At 35.9% G+C, this 21432-nt stretch overlaps 4 protein-coding genes and 1 long non-coding RNA gene across 10 annotated transcripts in view; 1 reads left to right on the plus strand and 4 right to left on the minus strand.

Moving 5' to 3' along the window:
* The window catches only part of cadm2a (cell adhesion molecule 2a), a 572131-nt gene that overhangs the window by 269564 nt on the left and 281135 nt on the right, over nucleotides 1-21432 (plus strand). The window lies entirely within an intron of this gene.
* Nucleotides 1686-21432, minus strand: part of LOC127172360 (lymphocyte antigen 75-like) — a 45806-nt gene continuing 26059 nt past the window's right edge. The window contains exons 14-15 of the mRNA XM_051121628.1: nucleotides 2511-2617; nucleotides 1686-1865 (exon numbers count right to left, since the gene is read on the minus strand). Of these exons, the coding sequence (XP_050977585.1) occupies nucleotides 1736-1865; nucleotides 2511-2617 (237 nt within the window). The 3' untranslated portion in view covers nucleotides 1686-1735. The remainder of the gene's footprint in view (nucleotides 1866-2510; nucleotides 2618-21432) is intronic.
* LOC127172351 (CD209 antigen-like protein C) lies at nucleotides 10046-11403 on the minus strand. Its single transcript, XM_051121621.1, has 5 exons — nucleotides 11220-11403; nucleotides 10833-11126; nucleotides 10582-10709; nucleotides 10393-10484; nucleotides 10046-10308 (listed from the first exon to the last, which is right to left on the minus strand). Exons 1-5 carry the CDS (start codon nucleotides 11239-11241, stop codon nucleotides 10182-10184), a joined length of 663 nt encoding a protein of 220 aa, XP_050977578.1. The 5' UTR covers nucleotides 11242-11403; the 3' UTR covers nucleotides 10046-10181.
* Nucleotides 16181-16866, minus strand: LOC127172356 (uncharacterized). Its single transcript, XR_007828623.1, has 3 exons — nucleotides 16533-16866; nucleotides 16325-16431; nucleotides 16181-16219 (listed from the first exon to the last, which is right to left on the minus strand). It is a non-coding gene; the product is annotated as an uncharacterized LOC127172356 (long non-coding RNA).
* Nucleotides 16989-20872, minus strand: LOC127172348 (CD209 antigen-like protein E). Its single transcript, XM_051121618.1, has 5 exons — nucleotides 20558-20872; nucleotides 20162-20476; nucleotides 19934-20061; nucleotides 19224-19330; nucleotides 16989-19118 (listed from the first exon to the last, which is right to left on the minus strand). Exons 1-5 carry the CDS (start codon nucleotides 20709-20711, stop codon nucleotides 18971-18973), a joined length of 852 nt encoding a protein of 283 aa, XP_050977575.1. The 5' UTR covers nucleotides 20712-20872; the 3' UTR covers nucleotides 16989-18970.

Here is a 21432-nt window from a genome sequence, read left to right on the forward strand (position 1 = left end):
AGCTTCATGCTAACACCATACTGTACTGCATAATATTGTACTGTATGTCTTTTATTAGCAGTGAATGCTTCTATTAGTGTGAACAAGCACTTCTCAGATGCTGCAAATGACACCAATGCCACAAGTCTTGCTGTAATAACCCCTATCAGAAAAACACAGTGCAGCTCTAGTAAACAGCTATACAAATGAAGTTACTACTTCTTCTATTTCTCTTCCTTTTTTAATTACAAAAAATATTATCAGCTGAATAAGATAAAAAGTTGGACTGAGAAAGGATTGTAAATTTCCTACTTTGGGTTGGCACAGTAAGCACTTACATGTCAGACTTTTCCTACAATCTACTTGTTTAAAATCCTGATATGAGTCTTCATCTTGTGTGAGTGAGACATATTTGTGATATTTTCAAAGTACTAATCATTTGTTTGGGGGGAAAACTTTTAAAAGTGGAAGAGATTACATATAGTGCATCTTTAAGGAAAGCTATTGACGTGCCACACTAAAAACACTTTAGAGGAAGTGAAAGTGTTTTCTGTCATGTGTCTAACTAAATGTCTCACTAAATGTCTCACTAAGAGACATTTCATCACATGAGACATCTTTTTGCGTCATTTTTGCATGTCAGGAGACCCTTAAAGAGGCTGAAATATGTTAATTGTTGTTATAATAAAATTAGTACCTGTACGTTGAGCTGTTTGGTGTTTGTTATTAGTTTCTTTTACTTAAATTGCGAAAGGATAATAAAGCAATATGCCCCAACAAGCGATGGTTTACAGTGAATTTATAATGGGTAAGGGGCGTTGTTAGGCACGGTGCAAAGAAAAAGTGCCTAAAACCCTCTTAGCTGTTATAAATTCACTGTAAACCACGGTTCCACGAGACTTATTGCTTTACTATAATCCGTTCTCAATTTAAGTTGGGCGAGACTTTCGCGTTCAGAAAAAGGCAGATAAACAGAAAGCAAGCAAAGAGAAGTTGTTAGTCACTTCAGTGTGAGTCTATAGAGATCTGCACTCTTGTGAAAACACCATTTTTGATCAATGAAGTTTTCTACACTGTGCAATAAATCTCTTATTGGTACAAGGTCACACTCATGTCCTGAACTCCAGTGTCTTAAGCACTATTGAGTGGATGCACCATTAATTAATTTAAACACCTCTGATTGGCCATTTAATTCACAGGCTCAACAGATTTATCTGTGATTGGCTACAGTGCTCAATGCTGTTGAACTTGTTGCAAATAGGAACCTTTGAAATCACATAAACACACAAGTATTTGAAAGCAGCCATCTATTAGCTGTCATAATCATGAGATGAAAAACAGGAGTGAAATTGACTTCCTGTCTTGAAACTTTAAACACTGTCACGATACATAATATTTACTTTTAAAACATCAACATCACAGTAATATTGTTAATATTCAGTATATTGCCCAGCCCTGTGCTGTATGGAAATGAAGACAAATCTAATCTTAGCTAGCACTTAGAATTAATTGAAATTGAATGTATTTATTAAATATTGTTAAAAGTAATATTTACTTTGATTTTTTTTTTTTTTTTTTTGTCTTCTTATATTTCATTTAAACCTTTGAGATGATGTTTCAGAAATTTGGATGAAACTGAGGGATAGTCATAATTAGTGTGAAATGATAAATAATATTTGCATAAAATAAATATTGAAAAAGTTGAAGAAAGACCATGTTCCGTATCTGCTCAGACACTGGCAGTTTATTTGATCACTTATTTTAAAAAACTCTTCTCACATATCCATGGAAAATCAGTATTACATGGAAAATCAGCCCATCCTGAATTATTTATAGCACAGTCTTCATCACCCGCAAAACTGTTTGGCTCTTTAGACATCCAGAACCTAAAACAACAGATCAGAGATGATCAGCTTTCTGTATGATATGACACTGACTGTGATAGTGTTCATTTGGTCAGCTTTTATTTCCCATGATTAGTTAACATGTTTGTTTTGTTCAGTCAAGTTGTAGTTGACAAAGTCTGGGAATTTTAGGGGGTTTCTAGTTTCTTGATGTATCATATGATGTGTCAAATTGATCACATGGTTGATAGGTGGCCTAAACACTGAGCAGAACATGTATAAATGTATTGGGGCATTTAAAGTCTTGATATCTGAAAACCCCATGCATGAAAACTTGTGTGTACATGAAACAACATCACTGTTCTGTAATATGCATGCAAATTTTTTTCCCTCCCAAAAAGCCATTAAGAGCCCTGGCTCTGCAAGCATAAATGCCTGAGCAGTTTTATTATACTTAAAAGTCTTTTTGTTGAGGAAAAGGCAGATTTTTCTATCAACCACGTGATCAATTTGATACATTATATGATACATCAAGAAAATGCACAATTAGCTTTCAGTTATGTCAGTATCGTCTTGTCTTATTCATGTAAAAATGGTCAACAACAATCATTTTTCATAACAAAATTAACACTAGACTTTGAGAATAATTTATTAGATAATGATCTGTTTAATTCAGTAATTTCTCACCTAGAGGTTGGTGTGCTCCCATCAACCCATTTCCATGTTCCCTCCACTTCTCTGTCAGTCAGACCAATCCAGACATTAGTTCCACAAGATAGTTTATTAACAAAATCCTGAGAATATGAAACAATAAAAAAATGATGTCATAAAGGTTTTCTTAAAATAGACCAACTGTCCTCAACTAGTGGATCTCTGTCTGTTTCTAGACCCGGGCTTGGTTGCAACCAGATCTCCTTGTTAAGTCTGACATCTGACGGTCCAAACGCTCTATAAGATGCCACGAGAAAACAACAAACGGTGCTAATATACACTCACAATGTGATATTATGCTATCAAAAATTATATTCCTAGCCTTAAAATATAAATAAATAAATAAATAAATATAAAAATTATTTGTGTTTTGGATGCTGTGAGCACGGAAACTGTAGTGTACACCTTTTTTTTTTTTGTTTGTTTAAGAATGTTTACCTTAAATATTTAATATGAATAAACAGTGCTCATGAACAGCTGTATTCTCAAGTGAAACGAGTTGAGGCTTGGACCCGGAAACTGCATTCCTTACATCACCACTTAACAAGAGGATAGTGAGCGATAATGGCAATGACAGCACCTGAAAATTTTACTTAAAGCCCTGAAACCCCATACAGTATTTTTTCTGTCGCATGGCTTTTTTCCATACATGGTTATCTACATGTAAAAATAATAATGGTCTGGTAAAACATCTGATCTTATCTTTTAATATTCCTATCTATTTGGGCTTAAAGGAGAAGTCCACTTCCAGAACAACAATTTACAGGTATGTACTCATATGTACCCACCCCCTTGTCATCCAAGCTGTTTGTGTCTTTCTTTCTTTAGTCGTAAAGAAATTGTGTTTTTTTAAGGAAAACATTTCAGGATTTTTCTCCATATAATGGACTGATATGGTGCCCCGATTTTGAACTTCCAAAACGCAGTTTCAATGGGGCTTCGAACGATCCCAAATGCGGTTGTAAACGATCCCAGCCGAGGAAGAAGGGTCTTATCTAGCGAAGCAATCGGTTATTTTAATAATAATAAAAAAAAATCAATTTAAATACTTTTTAATCTCAAATGCTCATCTTTTCTTGCTTTTCCTGAACTATTCTGGCTCAAGACAGTTAGGGTATGTCAAAAAACTCTGATCGTATTTTCTCCCTCAACTTCAAAAATCATTTTAAAATCATCCAACATCGCTGCAGAAGTACCGACCCAGTCTTTGCAAAGTGAACATGCAAAGAAGATCAAACACCCTTAACAAAAAAGGTAAAACAGCGATATAGGACGATTTTGAAGTTGAGGGAGAACATGAGATGGGAGTTTTTCGGAAAAAAAAACAGAGGTTGGAAAATACAAGACAAGTTGAGTGTTTGACATTGAAAAGTATATAAATTGTATTATTTTTATGAAAATAACTGATCGTTTCGCTAGATAAGACCCTTCTTACTCAGCTGAGATCGTTTTACAAAAGCATTTGTGATCATTTGAAGCCGCATTTAAACTGTATTTTGAAAGTTCAAACTCGGGGCACCATATCAATCGATTATATGGAGAAAAATTCTGAAATATTTTCCTCAAAAAACATAATTTCTTTAGGACTGAAGAAAGACATGAACATGTTGGATGACAAAGGGGTGAGTAAATTGTCTGTAAATTGTTGTTCTGGAAGTGGAGTTCTCCTTTAACTGCTGCCCAGATGGATATGTATAATTAAGTATTGCCCGGTCTTTTGCTTGGATGGAAATATGTGGACCAGACCTCTTGAAACTATTATTTAATAACCCTGCTGTAGACTATTATCTGCTTAAAAATCTGTTTCACTCACTTGTTCCTCTCTGTTGTTTATGATGATCAGATCTGCTCCTCTGTCTGTACAGTATCTTCTGCTCTCAGTCCAGCTCTTCTGTTGAGAGGAAATGTAGTAGAAATTGGATCGATAGTAAGTCCATCCATCTGTAAATACAACCAGTTCAGCTTTTAGCACTTTATTTTCATCAACCACGGATCAACCAAATGTATATTTAACTGGCTGTGCCTAATTCACTTGTAGTGTAATTGATGATAATATCCTGCACAACAAAATGTTGGTCATTTTAGCTTAAATGTCGTTCATGATTACCCTTTTCACGAATACTATTCAGCAGTTCATTTTTCTCTTGATTTGACTTGTCTCTTTGTTTAATCAGTTCTTCGTTATTTGATGATAATCTATTTCTCTCTTTTGTGAGGTCATTATTCCTGGTTAGTAGCTGGTTTCTTTCTTTTGTAAGGTTGGTATTCCCGTTTAGTAGCTGGTCTCTCTCTTTTGTGAGATTGGTAATGTTGTATGATTGCTCATCTCTGTCTTCTGTGTTGTTTGTATGGATGTGGACACACAGCACTATGACTGCAGTCAGCAGAAGAACACACAGCAGCACCAAACACACTGCAGCTGCTCTGTAGTTTCTAATCGTCACTTGATCACTTCCTGAAGTTGGCATATATATAGAAAAATGTTAATTACTTATATTACCTAAATGTATCAGTTGTTTTAATGAAATGAGTCTCAGTACCTGTGTGCTGAGGTGGTTGTCTCCTGGTGTTCTCTGTTTCTGTCTTGACATCATGACTGTTTACAGGATCTGGATTAGCATAGATATGCATCTCCTTTTCATAATTTTCATACACCCCAGGATTGTTCATATTGTCGTAATAAGATGTAGTCAGTCTGCTGGAGTTAAATGAGACTATCAGAAGTTTTTGCTTCAAGTGGACTGCACCACTTTCAACTTCTGCTTTGAGCTTCTATTTTATTACTCACCACTGTGGTCAAGAACATGTGATATCCTGTAGGGCACGCACAAAAAAAAAGAACTCCTTTTACTTTCTTTATTTCTTGTAATTCTCATTCATTTACTAGAGTTCATAGTAGTACTTGCTGGACTTCAATGTTTTTCTTTTCAGTCTTTTTCTTTTCTATTTATTTAGTGTTTTATTCATGCAATTTCTTTTAATGCTGAATGTTGTTCCTGTTTCGGGTTTTCACCCTTAACACTGTTTTTACTCAACACTCAAACCCATTAACATAATTATGTACATAAACTTGTGAATGTGTTGAAGATGTCAAATTTTCCATTCATATATAATAACTGAAAGAAATTAGTTTTAGTTACGGTGCACCAATCAACAATCAAAAGTCCCTTTTGTGGACTTTCTTTGTGAACTACCAATTTCTCTACCAGTTTCTTTCTGGGTTGAAATAAATTACCACCCAGAAAACTACTATATGACTAGATAGTTGCAGCAACATAATAGGAACTTAAAGGGGACCTATTATGCCCCTTTTTACAAGATGTAAAATAAGTCTCCAGTCCCTCCAGAGTCCCTCAAAGCTTAGCTCAAAGTACCTGACAGATCATTTTTTTATAGCTTGTTAAAGGGGTCCAATTATGCTCTTTTACAAAGTCTTGATTTTGTTTTGGGGGTGTACTAGAACATGCTTTCATGCTTGGTGGTTCGAAAAACGCATTATTTTTTACATAATTTACATTATTACAATACATCTCTCCCAGCCTGGCACATCAGGCTCGATTAGTTCCGGGTTTAATGAAGGCCCGCCTTCCGAAAAACAAAATGTGTTGTGATTGGTTAGCTGTCTCACTGCGTTGCATTTGGCGAACAGATTAGACAGCGTTTCAGTACTGCCACGCTTGTCAAAGAAGCATGTTCTGTGTACAGCTGATTAAAGTGATTCTTACATTTTAAATATGGATATTTATATAAACGCATTGATTTGCTACAGGAGGCTGGGGGGTTAATAAAGCTTGGGAGTGCCAGGATAAATTTTAATATAACTCCGATTGCATTCGTCTGAAAGAAGGAAGTCATATACACCTAGGATGCATGGAGGGTCAGTAAATAATATGCTACAGTAGTGCTGGGTCCTATCATCAGCCTGCGAGATCGCCAATACATGATATTATCGTGCTAATGTATTCAATTATTTACACTTACTTAGTTTCATTGCCCGAAACCAGCTCCAGCATAAGGCGAAAAGCAGCCTAACATTATCAAAAAACATCATCACTGATTAGCCTACCCTATTCTAGTGCAAGTTTATGCATTTTAAAAAAACATTTGCGTTATAAGTGAAGCTATCTACACTGTATGATGAATAAATCTCTTACCACACACTGCACACATCTGCGGCGTGTTACAGCTCCGACGCCCAGCCGGAGTAAATCACGGTTTCGGCATGTGTTTCGACCCCCTGTACTGCACACGTCTGCGGTGCGTTAGAGCTCTAAACCGGCCACTCTAGTCAATGCTTGTGTATATACCCGCCATGCTGCGGCTCGTTGAAGTGGTTCTAGTTAATCCCCCACCTCATCCCTACACGCCCCCCCCACCGCAACAATTAAAATTTCTGTGGGCGGGATTTATTTTAATGATATTCTAATAGACCGCGTTGTGACATCATTGCATGAGGAAAACAAACGTTGTAGTCCAAAGGAGTAGTTCTTGAAAAGGGATTTTTAACTTCGTAGACCTTTTTTAAGCCCAAAGATACACACCACACACTGACTAAAGTTCAAAAAGCATAATAGGACCCCTTTAAAATGACAGCTTTAATGTTATGAGCCAATTTTTTTTGTGTGTGTGTTTGTCCCTTTAAATGCAAATGAGCTGAATGAGAAGAGGGTGGAGTTTCAAGAGCCTGTGTTCTGACAATTTGTGCTACCCTGTCAGATTTTGCTACCTCCCATTAAAACAGATGGTAGCATAATTCGACAGCGAAAAATGCTACCTATCAGATTTTGCTTCCAGCATGATATTAATATTGTGTGAGGCTTTATTAACGTGTACACCTACCCCAACCCTAAACATAACATTACAGTATGAAAAACACAGTGTTGGTAGCACAATCTGACAGGTAGCATTATTTGTTAAAACACCGGCAAAAACAAAACAACACAATCAATGCACTAAAAATGTCAGAAACTCTCAGGAGCGGTGTTCAGCATTTAAATGTTCAAACCCGAATCAGTTTAAAATCAGTCATCTGATTGTACTGTGCATAATAAATGCGGGTTTATAAATGGCGCAATAAAGATAACGACATAGCTGGTCTCATGGTGCCTTTGGTGCTATCACAAACTTTGTACTTGCCACCACAGATAGCCTACGATCATTTTCTGACAGTGTCAGAAATTCAGCCTGATCATTGCACGGTGTGTTTGCTGCCACAGCCCACGTTTACTGACCAGCCAATAAAAATGCCACATGATATTAACGTGACATGGCGCTAAAACTTAAAGGTTCATGAAACCCCAGACTACTTTTTCTGAGATTTGAGCAGAGGTGTTTGTGTTGCACATCATATATAAAAATGTTAATATCCATTAATTTTAATTGTTGGAGAAAACTGGTTAATTTTGAGCTTTTTTGCTCTATTTTCATCTTCCGGGTTTAAAATCTACATTGTGCTGACGTCACAGTTTGTGATGTGGCAACGGACTATAGCACATCGATGACGCGTGGGTGTCTCATAATTATTCATGAGGCTGCGCTTTCTTATCCTATGAGAAGACTCTTCGCCTAATTATTCACGACAGCGCGTGTTGATTTGCTATGACAGACGCTTCAGACTGTGAGATTACATACAGTAACTGAGAGAAACGTTAATGGGTAGAAGGAGACTGTTTGTTTTTGTTTGCTTTGTATGCTGAGTTCGGCACAAACGCGATTCATTCATAAGGTGAGTGTAATAGCGTTTTTTACAACTCCTTAACGCAAACTATCAAAAGGATTATAAATGCCACAAAATAAGCCTAAAAAATTAATAGAGGTGCAACAGCACGTTCATATACATTTGTTTTAGATGCAGAATGCAAATTTCTGTGCATTTATTTGTGATGTTATCTCAGTGGGAGCGAAATGAAACTGTCTGAACCCTTAGTTGACTCTCTCCCCTCTTCCCCATCCGCTCCGCAGCGGACCATGTCATTTATGATGTCATGTAGAACACATTTCTCTTGGTTTTATCTGATTCTGCTCAACATGGAGTCAGTCATGTTGGATAGGAAGTGCAATTTTAAAATTTTCATTCGCTGTTTTGAGGGTCTTACTTTAGCTAAAAATGAAGAACGTTAGCAGATAAGTTTACAGATACCTTATGTAGGGCCCTGTGATTTCCACGATGCAGAAAACGCAGACAGAATCATGGAATCCAGTCATAAAAATGGAATTTACTGAATAACGTGGAATGTCACGGAATTTGTCGAAGTTTGAATGAATGAATCAAAAGTATGTCATTACACTTAAATCAAACCGCAATATGGACTAGTATCTGTAAATAATATGCCGCAGAAATACCATTTAAATAATAGAAATAAGGGCGTGTCTCTGTTTTAATGATTGGAGCAGATGAGCGGTTTTGTTTACTACACACACTGAAGCGTGCGTGACGCTCGGCAACCCGTCAAATTAAAAGTCCAGTTTAACTTGAACACACTGTGCCAGATATATGTTACTACTATTGCTACTCATACTAAAATGAAACAACAATATTTTTTAGGGTATAATCACACATTTCTTCCATGTTTTAATTTTATTAGTAAATTTCCCTTTGTTTGCCAAAAAAAAAAAAAAAAAAAAGGTTTGCTTAATTTTCAATAATTAAAAGATACATTTAATTAATGTTTTATGCTTTCATTTGATAACCAGAACATTTTAAATACACAACATAGAATTTTCTGTACAAAAACAGTACAAAAACCTTTCATAAGGCTATGTTGAGAATAAATTTGAATAAATTAAGTATGCATTCAAATAATTAGACATGCTAAAACACAAAATTTGATAACAATAAAACATATGGTGAGGGAAAAAAAAAAAAAAAAAAAAAACATTTCATAGGGCCCTAAATATGTCATTTAAATTGATGTGAAATTGTATAAGTTTCATGATTTTAATTAATTAGACATGCTCTTTGATTAATACAATTTTATTTAACCATTAAAGAGGATTTGAGAAAAATTTAAACGGGAAAAAACAGGATCCAGAAAAATATTAAAATAGAAAAAATGGAATTTGGGAAAAAAATAAAATGGAATTTGGGAAAAAATAAAACGCATTTCATAGGGCCCTACTTAAGTCAGGATGCCTTCACTTTACAGCAGACTAAGGCAGTTGTAAAGCTAACTAAGTTCAATGTTAGCATTTGCAAGAGAGGTAAACCGGTGTAAGGTCATGTGTTCGTGGAAAGACAGAACATTCCCTTAAATTACTGTTAAGTTGTAGCCATTAGCCGAGCGTTAGCATCAGTCCATTCTTTTTAGTGTGAGGCTGCATACTCTTGATCTGATGAGCGTTCATTGTTTGTAGTTCTACTCTTAGCATCACAGCTATTGTAATACCAGAAATATAATAGTTTTGTTGTGAGGTGCTAATACTAGCTGTGTTTAGACTAATAGCCAGTGCATTTTAATACTGAGAAAAGAAAAAAAAAACAAAAAAAAACACTACAGAAGCTGCTCAATGATTTAATGAAGATGATTTATTACAGTAGGACTTGTAGAAGAAACATTAGCAAAAAAAGCTTTACTTTTTACATTTTTAACTGTTAACTATTAGCGATTACATTACAGATTGTACTTTTCTGATCTGATCACAAACTGATCATTTTCTCTCACATATCCACTGTAAAGCTTCATAGCATGAATAATCACGCCACTCTGATGAAGCAGTCGCAGCACAGTTCTCTCCTCCCCGTCCATTTGGCTCTCCAGGCTTCCAGGAGCTGAAACTACAGATCAGCATTAGATGTTCAGTTCTGCTTTCTGTGTGATATGATACTGATTTTGAGAATCTTTTATCACATAATAGTCACCCAGAGGTCAGTGTGCTGCCATCAACCCATTTCCATGTGCCCTCCACTTTAGTCAGACCGATCCAAACTTCACCATCATTATAAAAAAAATCCTAATTATAGAATATAATTGAAATAATGTTTTAATATCTTGACTAACATACGTTTTATATGAGTGAATTAATCATTTTGAATCAGTGTTTTACTTACTTGTTCATCTTTGCTGTTTATAATAGTCAGATTGGCTCCTCTATTCAAACAGTCTTGTTTGCTGTCAGTCCAGCTCTTCGTCGTAGAGGAAATGTAGTATAAACTGGATTCATGGCACCTCCATCCATCTGGTAACACAGCCATACTAGTTACAAGCTCCTTGTTTTCATTTACCCTGAATTGAATCAAGACGCATGCTGCATCTTTTTAATATTGAATATTTGTGTAGTTGTAGTGTAGTTCAACATTACCCATTTCACGAAGATGTTTTGACAGTAGATTTTTCTCCTCAGTTAACTGTTGATGTTGTTTATTGGTTTTGTTATTGAAATCCTTTAATACGTTCTTATTTTGTAGCAAATTTTCAATATTGGCACGTAGCTGATTCCTTTGTTTAGTTAACGTTTCTTTGCCGTTTTCATACTGGTGAGTCTTAGTTCTATGTTCAGTAAACAGCAAAACAATCGCCTCCAACAGAAGAACACTCTGCAGCACCAAATACACTGTAACTTTTTTGTATCTTCTGGTCCTCACAGAATCACTTCCTGAAATAACAGATATGTAGATAAATGTTTCTTAATTACTCACATAACTAAAATGTGTGTTAGTTATTGTTATAATGAAATGAGTCTCAGTACCTGTGCTGTTCCTCTTGCACATTTTCGATTTTTTAGAGTCAAATCGTGCAAGTTGCTGGTGTGTGGACTGCACCACTGTGTACTAATACTTTAAAAAGCTGAACGCTAACTACACCGCTGTGACCGCACTCACGAGCAGTCATATCCTGTGTGCTTATATAAAAATTTTTTTTGCAGATAAATGATACAGATCTCTCCCTCCACCCCCCCAACACATAAGCATTTTTTAGACTGCTAGAAAAACTGGTCATGTTGTTACGCCTTTGATTGTAATAACATTTTCTTGCTTTTATAAATAATTGAAATTGATATACCTTTTTTTAAGTGTGAAGTGTGTAGTTTCTGCATCACATTACCAGGCAGAATTAAAAAAACAAACAAACAAACTAAAACTATTAGTGATGCTTCAGAAGGAAAAACTATGCATTAAGAGCCAGGGGGTGGGTGAAAACTTTTGGAATTTGAAAATCAGGGTAAATGTAACTTATTTTGTATTCTGGGGAACATGTATGTATCTTCTGTACCTTCTAAATGGCAGGACTAAATGAAATAAAATATGATATTTAGGCAAAATGTACACATCCTTATTCCATTCAAAAGTTTACACCCTCTTAATGCATTGTTTTTCCATCTGAAGCATTAGTGAGTGTTTGAACCTTCCGTAGCATTTGCATATGAGTCCCTCGGTTGTCCTTAATGTGAAAAGATGGATCTCAAAATAATACAGTCATTGTCGGGTTCAAATACACAAAAATGCTGGAAAACCAAAGAATCTGTGGGACTGAAGGATTTTTCTGAAGAAGAGCTGGCCGTTTAACTGTTCAGGACAAACAAGGGGTCTCATGAACAACTATCACTAAAAAAAAAAAAAAGCTGTGGATCATTGAGGTAACATCACAGTATTAAGAATCAAGTGTATGTAAACTTTTGAACAGGATCATTTTTCTAAATTCAATATTTTCTCTTGTGGACTATATGTACATATCTTTTATGTGAAATGTCTTATTCAGGTCAGTACAAAAAAAAAAAAAAACTTTAACATAATTTTGGTAAAATAATTAACATTTTTTGCAGATACTGCATTGTGTATGTAAACTTTTGACTTCAACTGTATATAGTTACATTTGTTTTCTTTGCGCACAGAAAGTATTCTCGTAGCTTCGTAACATTACTGTTGAACTACTGATGTCACATTAACTATTTTAACAATGTCCACCTTTCTGGGTCTTGAACATGAAGATGAACGAAGGTCTTACGGGTTTGGAACGACATAACAGAATATTTTTTTTTTTTTTTACGTTATATTTATGGGCTTTTTACACCTTTATTATAAGAAGACAGTGGAGAGCTAACAGGAAAGTACTGGGAGGAGAGAGGGGAACAGGATCAGCAAAGTACCTTGAGGCAGGATTCTAACTCGGGTCACCGTGAGCGCAGTTGTTCTATATGTCAATGCACTAACCTCAAGGCTATGGGTGCCAACATTAATGACAGAATTGTAATTTTTGGGTGAACTATCCCTTTAATAGAGAAAAAAAAATAATAATCTTTAAGTGTGAGTTTGCTGGATGTTGTATCACTAATAAAACAAAACAGAATCACAAATGAGTTTACTCAAAGTTTTAATTATGATGATTATTTATTACATGAGAAGCGTACTTGTAAAACTGAAAATGTGATATGAGACCAAAAATGTTGTAACCACCCTGTATTAACCCTTAATTAGTTCTTCAGTTGTTCCTCTCACAGATCCATTTAGAAGTGTTACCACATGAATAATCAACAACCCCTGTAGACATATTTATGATGGCACAATCCTCAGTAGGTTTTCTAGGTGCCCAAAACCTGCAACAAAAGACCAGCATTAGATATCAGACTGAGATTAAGTTAGGACTAACTTTGATTTTGGCTTAAAAAAAATGGGCCAATGCGTAACTAGGTATGTGAGTAGTTGAATGGATGGTTGGTTGAATTGATAGATAGATGAATAGCTTAAAGGAGAAATTCACTTCCAGAACAAAAATGTACAGATAATTTACTCACCCCCTTGTCATCCAAGATGTTCATGTCTTTCTTTCTTCAGTCGTAAAGTAATTGTTTTTTGAGGAAAACATTTCATGAATTTTCTCCATATAGTGGACTTCTATGGTGCCCTCAAGTTTGAACTTCCAAAATGCAGTTTAAATGCAGCTTCAAAGGGCTCTAAACGATCCCAACCAAGGAAGAAGGGTCTTAACTAGCAAAATGATTGGTTATTTTTTTTAAAAAGTACAGTTTATATACTTCTTAAACTCAAATACTTGTCTTGTCTAGCTCTGCGATGTGCATGCGTACTCTTTGCAGTTTCGTTTAAGACAGTTTGACCTTCTTTGTACATTTACTTTGTAAACACTGGGTCAGCAATTCTGCAGCAATATAGGACAATTTTGAAGTTGGAGGAGAAAAAGAGATGGGAGTTTTTCAACATTCCCTACCTGTCTCAAACGGGACTGTACAGAGTACGTATGTGCATTGCAGAGCCAGACAAGCTGAGCTGATCATTTTGCTAGATAAGACCCTTCTTTCTCAGCTTGGAGCCCTTTGAATTTAAACCGCATTTTGGAAGTTCAAACTCACGGGCACCATTGAAGTCCACTATATGAAGAAAAATCCTGGAATGTTTTCCTCAGAAACCTTAATTTCTTCTCGACTGAAGAAAGAAAGACATGAACATCTTGGATGACAAGGACATTTTTTTGTTCGGATCTTTTAAAAGCTTTTGAAGAAAAGCTGTTTAATTTGACCGGTTCAGTACTAGAAGCTGAATAATAATCTAAAATATTTTAAGTTAAATTAAATATTTTAATTCAGTCAGTGATTTCTCACCCAGCGGTCAGTGTGCTGTCATCAACCCATTTCCATGTGCCTCCCACCTCAGTCAGACCAATCCAGAAAAATCCAGAAAATTTTTTTTTTAAGAAACTCCTAATAGAAGTGAAATATGTTTGAATAAACAAAAACACAAAAATGTAACAACCTGAACCTTAACCCCTAATTGTTTTAGGCTGTGTTTTACATATAAATTAATTTTCTGCATGAAGATGTCTCAGAAAGACCACAAGTAGTTTAGTAGTATAGTTTAGACACTCACTTCTTCTTGTTTGTCGTTTAGGATGATCAGATCTGCTCCTCTCTCTGTACAGTCTCTTTTGCTCTCAGTCCAGTTCTTCTGTGCTGTGGAAACATAGTAGAGACTGTTTTCATAGCAGTTCCATCCATCTGTAAAAGCAGGCAGTACAATAATTAGCTTTCCCATCCACAGGGATTGACACAACCTATTTAGAATAGGTTATACTCAAAACATATCGATGTGTTCTTTTAATACTGAATATTTGTGTAGTTTTATTGTTGTTCTTTATTACCCATTTTGCTTATCTGCTGCCACAGATTTGTCATCATCTTCTGTACATCCTTATTTTTTTTCAAAAGGGTTTGATTCTCATTTGATAATTCCTTAATATTATTTTCCAACTTATATGCATCTGTCTTTAACTCGTCTATCTCTTCGGTGAGGTTTTTGTTCTTGGTGTAAAAGTCCTCGATCATATTATGGAGATCCACACCCAGCGCTATGATTCCCGCCAGCAGAACACCACAGAGCAGCACCAAACACACTATAACTACTCTGTAGTGTCTGATCTTCACACAATCACTTCCTGTAGATCACAAATATGAAGATAAATATTTCTTAAACATGTATGTGACTCAAATGTGCATGTTAGTTTATGTGGCTATAATGAAATGAGTCTCAGTACCTGTGTGTCGAGGCGTTTGGTGTCTCATGGTGCCCGAGTTCTCGGATTGTGTCCTGACATGATGCCGGTTTCTAGCATCTCTATTGGCATCAGTGATCACTTCCCCTACATTTTTTCTTTCCATCGCTCGTATTTTAAGGGTTCTATTGGCTTGAGTTGACTAGAAGATTTTTAGGCTTATAGAGTTAAACCGTGTAAGTTGTTAGTGTGTGGACTTGCACCACTGTGTGCTAATGCTTTAAGAGGCTGAACATTAGCTACACCGCTGTGACCGCACTGAGCAGTTATTTCCTGTATGATTATATTTAAAAAGTGTACTGAGAAATGATACAGATCTGCATTTCCCCCAGTGTAAACAGTTTGCTTGTAGACTGCTAGAATACCAACATGTGTAGCTAAACCTTTGATATAAATTATTTACTTTACCTATAGTCACTACTGCCACAATTACAGTATTCACAACTATCATGAGAATAGAAAGGGTGCTTGACTTCAATTATTTGCTCACAGACAATATTTGATCAGAACTGATCTGATGTCAATACATCTATAGTTCAAAATCAGCCAAAACTCATGAAGACTACAAGAAAAAAAAAGTAGAACTTTATTGATGTAATAATGCTGACACGGTGTTAAGTTTATGAAGAGCCACTGTATATAAATTCAGGTCTTTGAATAAAAATATCACACCTTGAAGCTTACCATAATTTTTACAGAAAGTCATGACTCTCCTTGAAAGATTTGTGATAAAAACGGAGACTTTCGATTAATGAGAGAAACATTCTTCTTGTTGTCACTGGGGCTGTGCCATTTCAAAAAATACATCGTTGTATCTACTTTACCCCTAAAGGGTACATGTTAGTTACTTAATAGTATATATTAGTATTTTCTTAGCATACATTAGTACAATTGTTTCCCTTTATCCCTCAAAGCCACTTCCTCATAAGACATGACAAGTATTTCACTATTCTTAGGCACTGCTGGGCTTTATTTATTGGTCCAGGGTTAGGATAGAAAACCCTCTATTTATGTTAAAATGTCCTATAAAAAACATTTATTTCATGGTAACTAATACTTCACAAGACTCTTCTCACAGATCCATCTAAAAGCACTGCTACATGGATAATCATACCACCCTGATGGATAAGACACAACACAGTTCTCTCCTCCATGTCCATTTGGCTCTGCATACCCCAGAACCTGAAACTACAGATCAGCATTAGATGTTCAGTGCTGCTTTCTGTGTGATATGATACTCACTGTGAAAATCATTTATTACATCATAATTGGTTCAATTCAGTGCTTTCTCACCTAGAGGTCAGTGTGCTGCCATCAACCCATTTCTATCTGCCCTCCACATCAATGTCAGTCAGACCAATCCAGAATGCATTACCATGAGAAAACTTTTTAGCAAACTCCTAACAGAATAAACCAGACATTAGCTTCCAAATAGACATCCACATGCCGTATAAGAAAATATATAGGCCTGCTTGTTTTTTCCACTCTCTTTTTCACTCACTTGTTCCTCTCTGTTGTTTATGATGATCAGATCTGCTCCTCTCTCTGTACAGTATCTTCTGTTCTCAGTCCAGCTCTTCTTCTCAGAGGAAATGAAGCAGAAACTGGATTGATAGTAAATCCATCCATCTGTAACACAACCAGTTATTAGCACTTTTCTCATTTGTAAGGAACTACACAACATTTTTAACAGATTGTGTCCAATTACCAAGATGACTTTTCCGAAGTTCAGTTTTCTCCTGATGAAACTTTTCACTTTTTGTTAGATAGACATTCTTAGATAATAATCCATCTCTATCACTTATCAGATTTTTCTTCTGGCTTATTAAATTGTCTTTTTCTGTTTGCAGGGCTGTGATCTTAGTTAGTAGCTCATCTCTCTCTTCTGTAAGCTTGGTGATCTTAGCATCTGGTGTGTCTCTTTTGTGTAGTTTGTGTTGTTTGTATGGATGTGGACTAACAACACTATGACTGCAGTCAGCAGAAGAACACACAGCAGCACCAAACACACTACAGCTGATCTGGAGCTTCTGATCCTCATTGAAATGAAGGTGACAGATTTGAAGATAAATGACCAATTGAAATCAAGCGACCTCAGTAGGATGTATATATATATAGGAAGTCTTGGCTTCAGCTTTGTACGCTCCCGGGTCACATGACAGATTTCATGTTATCATTTTTGTGTGCCATGCAAACCGTCTGGACATCGCTACTGTTAAAATCCATCTTTTCATATTCTCTTTCCATCCCATGTTTCCCAGAAATGTTCATATTGCTGTAAGACATATTCGGTCTGCTTGAGTTGAGTGTGAGATTATTGAAAGTTGTTGTTTTTAGGTGAACTGAACCACTCTAAACTTCTGCTTTTTGGGCTTAACTTTTATAATGCACCACTGTGGTCATGTGACATAAGCAGGCACTGATTTCTAGAGAGAAATAGATTGATAGATAGATAGTAGATAGATTGAGGCAAACGTTTGGCCTGCTGTGATTACAGTACTTTAGAGGAAATGAAACTAGTACATTCCCTTGGTCCAAACATATTTATTATAGCACAGCATATTTGCATGTACATCAGCTGGATTTTTAGCTGACTGATGCATTAAGTGCAATATTAACAGGTCACGTCTCATTGGAAATTCCTTAATTATCAATCGTGTCAAACTTTCTAAATAATATTATCCAGATTTAGCCATTAGCTTAGCACTGACATCAGCACATTCTTCCTATAATGTGAGGCTGCAGAATTAATCATAACATTATTCTGAAAAAACATGTACTTCATGGTATGCAGTAATACGTCACAAAGCTCTTCTCACCTATTTATTTAATAGCACAAATAATGTGGCACATTTTTTCTGTGTCGTTCTTAATGGACAGCTTTTTTCTTTATTGCTTGTAATCCCAGTTAAAATAAAATTATAAAACTGATCTGAGGTCAGTTTCAATGTTGAGTCAGTTTCAGCCTGGTGAGGCCAAAGTAGTTTAAAACACAGAGATTCAGCGATAATAATGCCAAATTATGATGTGATACACAGACATCAGTGTAGACCTGTAGACAATATTTGTTGGGCTTCTTTACATTGTTGTTTACTCAGCACAATCCAGAGTCACACCTGTTAGGTAATTGTTGTCAGTGGAAATTGGAAAATAAAATGAATTAATTCTGGTCAAAGTCTCAGTTCTTCTGCTGTCTATTTAAATTGGCTGCTATGTTCAGCTCTTCCTTCTTCATTCTATTTTAGTGCTAGTTATTCAAAAAAGTGGATGGAACTGATCTGATGTCACTGTGTAGTTCAAAAGTTCAGAATCCCCTAAAGCAGTGGTTTCCAACCACGTTCCTGGAGGCCCACCAACACTTCTCCTTAATCAAACACACCTGATTTAGATCATCAGCTCATTAGTAGATACTCCAAGACCTGAAATGGGTGTGTCAGACAAAGGAGAGATGCAAAATGTGCAGTGTTGGGTGGGCCTCCAGGAACGTGCCCTAAAGGGTACATATTACTACCTAAATTAGTACCTGTTGAAAGGCTACCGCCCCACTGACAGCCATTATACTACTTTTTCCCTCTAAGACTGTGGTTTGTTTTTTTTTCTCAGTCCCCCAGAGCCACTTTCTCATATGAGACATGCATTTTATGACAAGACAAATATTGTCAAATATTGGTAATTGCTATAAAGTTTTTCTTCTGTGTTTTTAATCATGTCAAGCCTCTCTAAAGCAGGTCACAGTGTGTTTTACCTTCTGGTACTCAGTTTTGCTCTGCAAGTGTGATATTATTTATATGGAACACTGACCAATGTTGGCACATGAATACACCTCTAAGTTAAACACATCAAGACTTTAATGACATAACATTAGTTACTTGTAAAACAAATTATTAAATGTAAAAGAAAAAGTAAACCTTATTTTTAAATAATGTGAATAAACGTGTTTCATAGTATCAAAAACTTTTCAAAGCTCTTCTCACAGATCCATTTGTAGGCACTATTACACTGATAATCATACCACTTTAATGAATAAGACAAAGCACAATTCTCTACTTTTCCTCCATTTGGCTGTCCAGATGCCCAGAGCCTGAAACTACAGATCAGCATTAGATGTTCAGTCCTGCTTTCTGTGTGATATGATACTGATTGTGAGAATCATTTATTGCATTATAATCAGTTCAGTTTAGTGGTTTCTCACCCTGAGGTCAGTGTGCTGCCATTAACCCATTTCCATCTGCCTTTAACATCAATGTCTGTCAGACCAATCCAGACATAAATACCATCAGCAATACTATTGACAAAATCCTGGAATGAATGAGGAAGACACACATTAGGGCTTTTCACACTGTGCTTAATTCTGGGCTTTCATCATTGTAAACCCCACTTTTAACGCAGATAAAGGAACATTCAAGTTGGAAACAACTCAGAAGTAGCTTAAACAAAACAAATGAATAATATTGTGAACAATAAACTCGAACTACAAAATGATGAAAAACATTAATTTCTATCATGTATGTGAGTCACTCCTTCAGTCCATGTAGAGAGAGCACAATGCAGTGTTAGGGTTTTTGGTGCTTCTCAGATGGCATAATTTAATACAAAATGAGTAATGAATGACAATATAAATAAAACTAAATCAGTAGTTTTTTTTATATATGCATATTTTGGAATAAAAGCCCTAGTGGGCGTTGTCTAACAAAGCCCTGTGTTGATAAATAAATAAATGTGATGTGATTAAAAATGTACTTCGTATATTGAAAGAATAAATGAAATGCATCATGCCAGGTTGATTTTGCGTATTTGATGTGTATTCAACTGACTATGAGTTTAGTATGACCTAAGTTAACTAATTCAAATCTGAAACACCCTTTCATTCTTACTTCTAAATACTTCCACTCCTTTACTCACTTGTTCTTCTTTGTTGTTTATGATGATCAGATCTGCTCCTCTTTTTGTACAATATGCTCTGCTCTCAGTCCAGCTCTTCCACTCATAGGAAATGAAGTAAAAACTAAATTTATAGTAGTACCATCCATCTGTAAGCAACCAGTTCAGCTATGAATTCTTTATTCTCATTTATTCCCAAGTATGAATTATGTTTGTTGTTGTAGTATATTTGCTAAAGTTCAAGGTTACCTGTTTCATGAAGACTCTTCACCAGCTCATTTCTTTTCTGAATAAACTGCTCTCTTTGTTTAGTCAGGTTGTCATTTTTGGTTAATAATCCGTCCCTTTCATCTGTCAAGTTTATGTTCTTTGTTAGTAGCTCTTCTCCCTTCTTTGTGAGGTTGGTGATCTTGGTTAGTAGCTGGTGTGTCTCTTGTGTGTAGTTTGTGTTGTTTGTATGGATGTGGACACACAGCACTATGACTGCAGTCAGCAGAAGAACACACAGCAGCACCAAACACACTACAGCTGCTCTGGAGCTTCTGATCTTCACACAATAATTTCCTGAACAACATAGACGTGATGTTAAATGATTGAACGTGCAAACCGCAAAGTTTTTTTTGTCAAAGAAATGAATGTGATTACCTGTTTGCTGAGGTGGTTGAAGTGTATTTGTCTCCGGCCTGAGGTCATGATCTCTCACACAATCTGCACTCTCATAGATATCCACTGTCTTCTCCACTCTGTCTTGGTTTATTTCCTCAGTCCTGAACACATGGTTATGAATTCCATCAGACATTTCTGCTCTTTTACAGTCAAGCACAATTAAACTGTGCAAATGTTAAATGTTCTTCCTTGTCTTTCAGTTAACATTGGCTTTTGTTCTCTTCCCTGCTTTCAACCCCATTTAGAATGTTCTAGCTGAGTGAAACTGATCATTGTGTGAAATCTAAAAAGGATGTGTCTGTTGCAACTTAGGCCCACTGGAGTAAGCAAACTGGAAATGACAGCTTAGACAAGTTCCTCATCACTTTCCACAGTCTGCTATTGGTCAAAGCAACATATAATTCATATTACATCAGCATAGAGCAAATATGTGAGAAGAAATCAGGTTAGACGATCTTCAGAAAATATATGTATGATTTGTTAAAGTCGTTTAATGACGTGATGACATGAAGCCATTTGCACAACTTATTAAAGGATAGTTCACCCAAAAAGGAAAATTCTATTATTAATTACTCACCCTCATGTCGTTCCAAACCCGTAAGACCTTTGCTCATCTTCGTAACACATATTAAGATATTAGCTTTCTGACCCTGCATAGACAGCAATGTAACTGAAATGCCCAGAAGGGAAATGAAGACATCAGAAGACAGTCCATGTGACATCAGTGGTTCAACCGTAATTTTACGAAAATACAAGAATGCTTTTTGTGCTCAAAGAAAACAAAAATATCAACTTTATTTAACAATTCTTCCCCTCCAAGTCACGTCCTCCACCATTAGTCCTCATTACCCTCT

Source organism: Labeo rohita, chromosome 10 (genome assembly GCF_022985175.1).
Source record: "Labeo rohita strain BAU-BD-2019 chromosome 10, IGBB_LRoh.1.0, whole genome shotgun sequence".
In the NCBI taxonomy this organism is placed as follows: domain Eukaryota; kingdom Metazoa; phylum Chordata; class Actinopteri; order Cypriniformes; family Cyprinidae; genus Labeo; species Labeo rohita.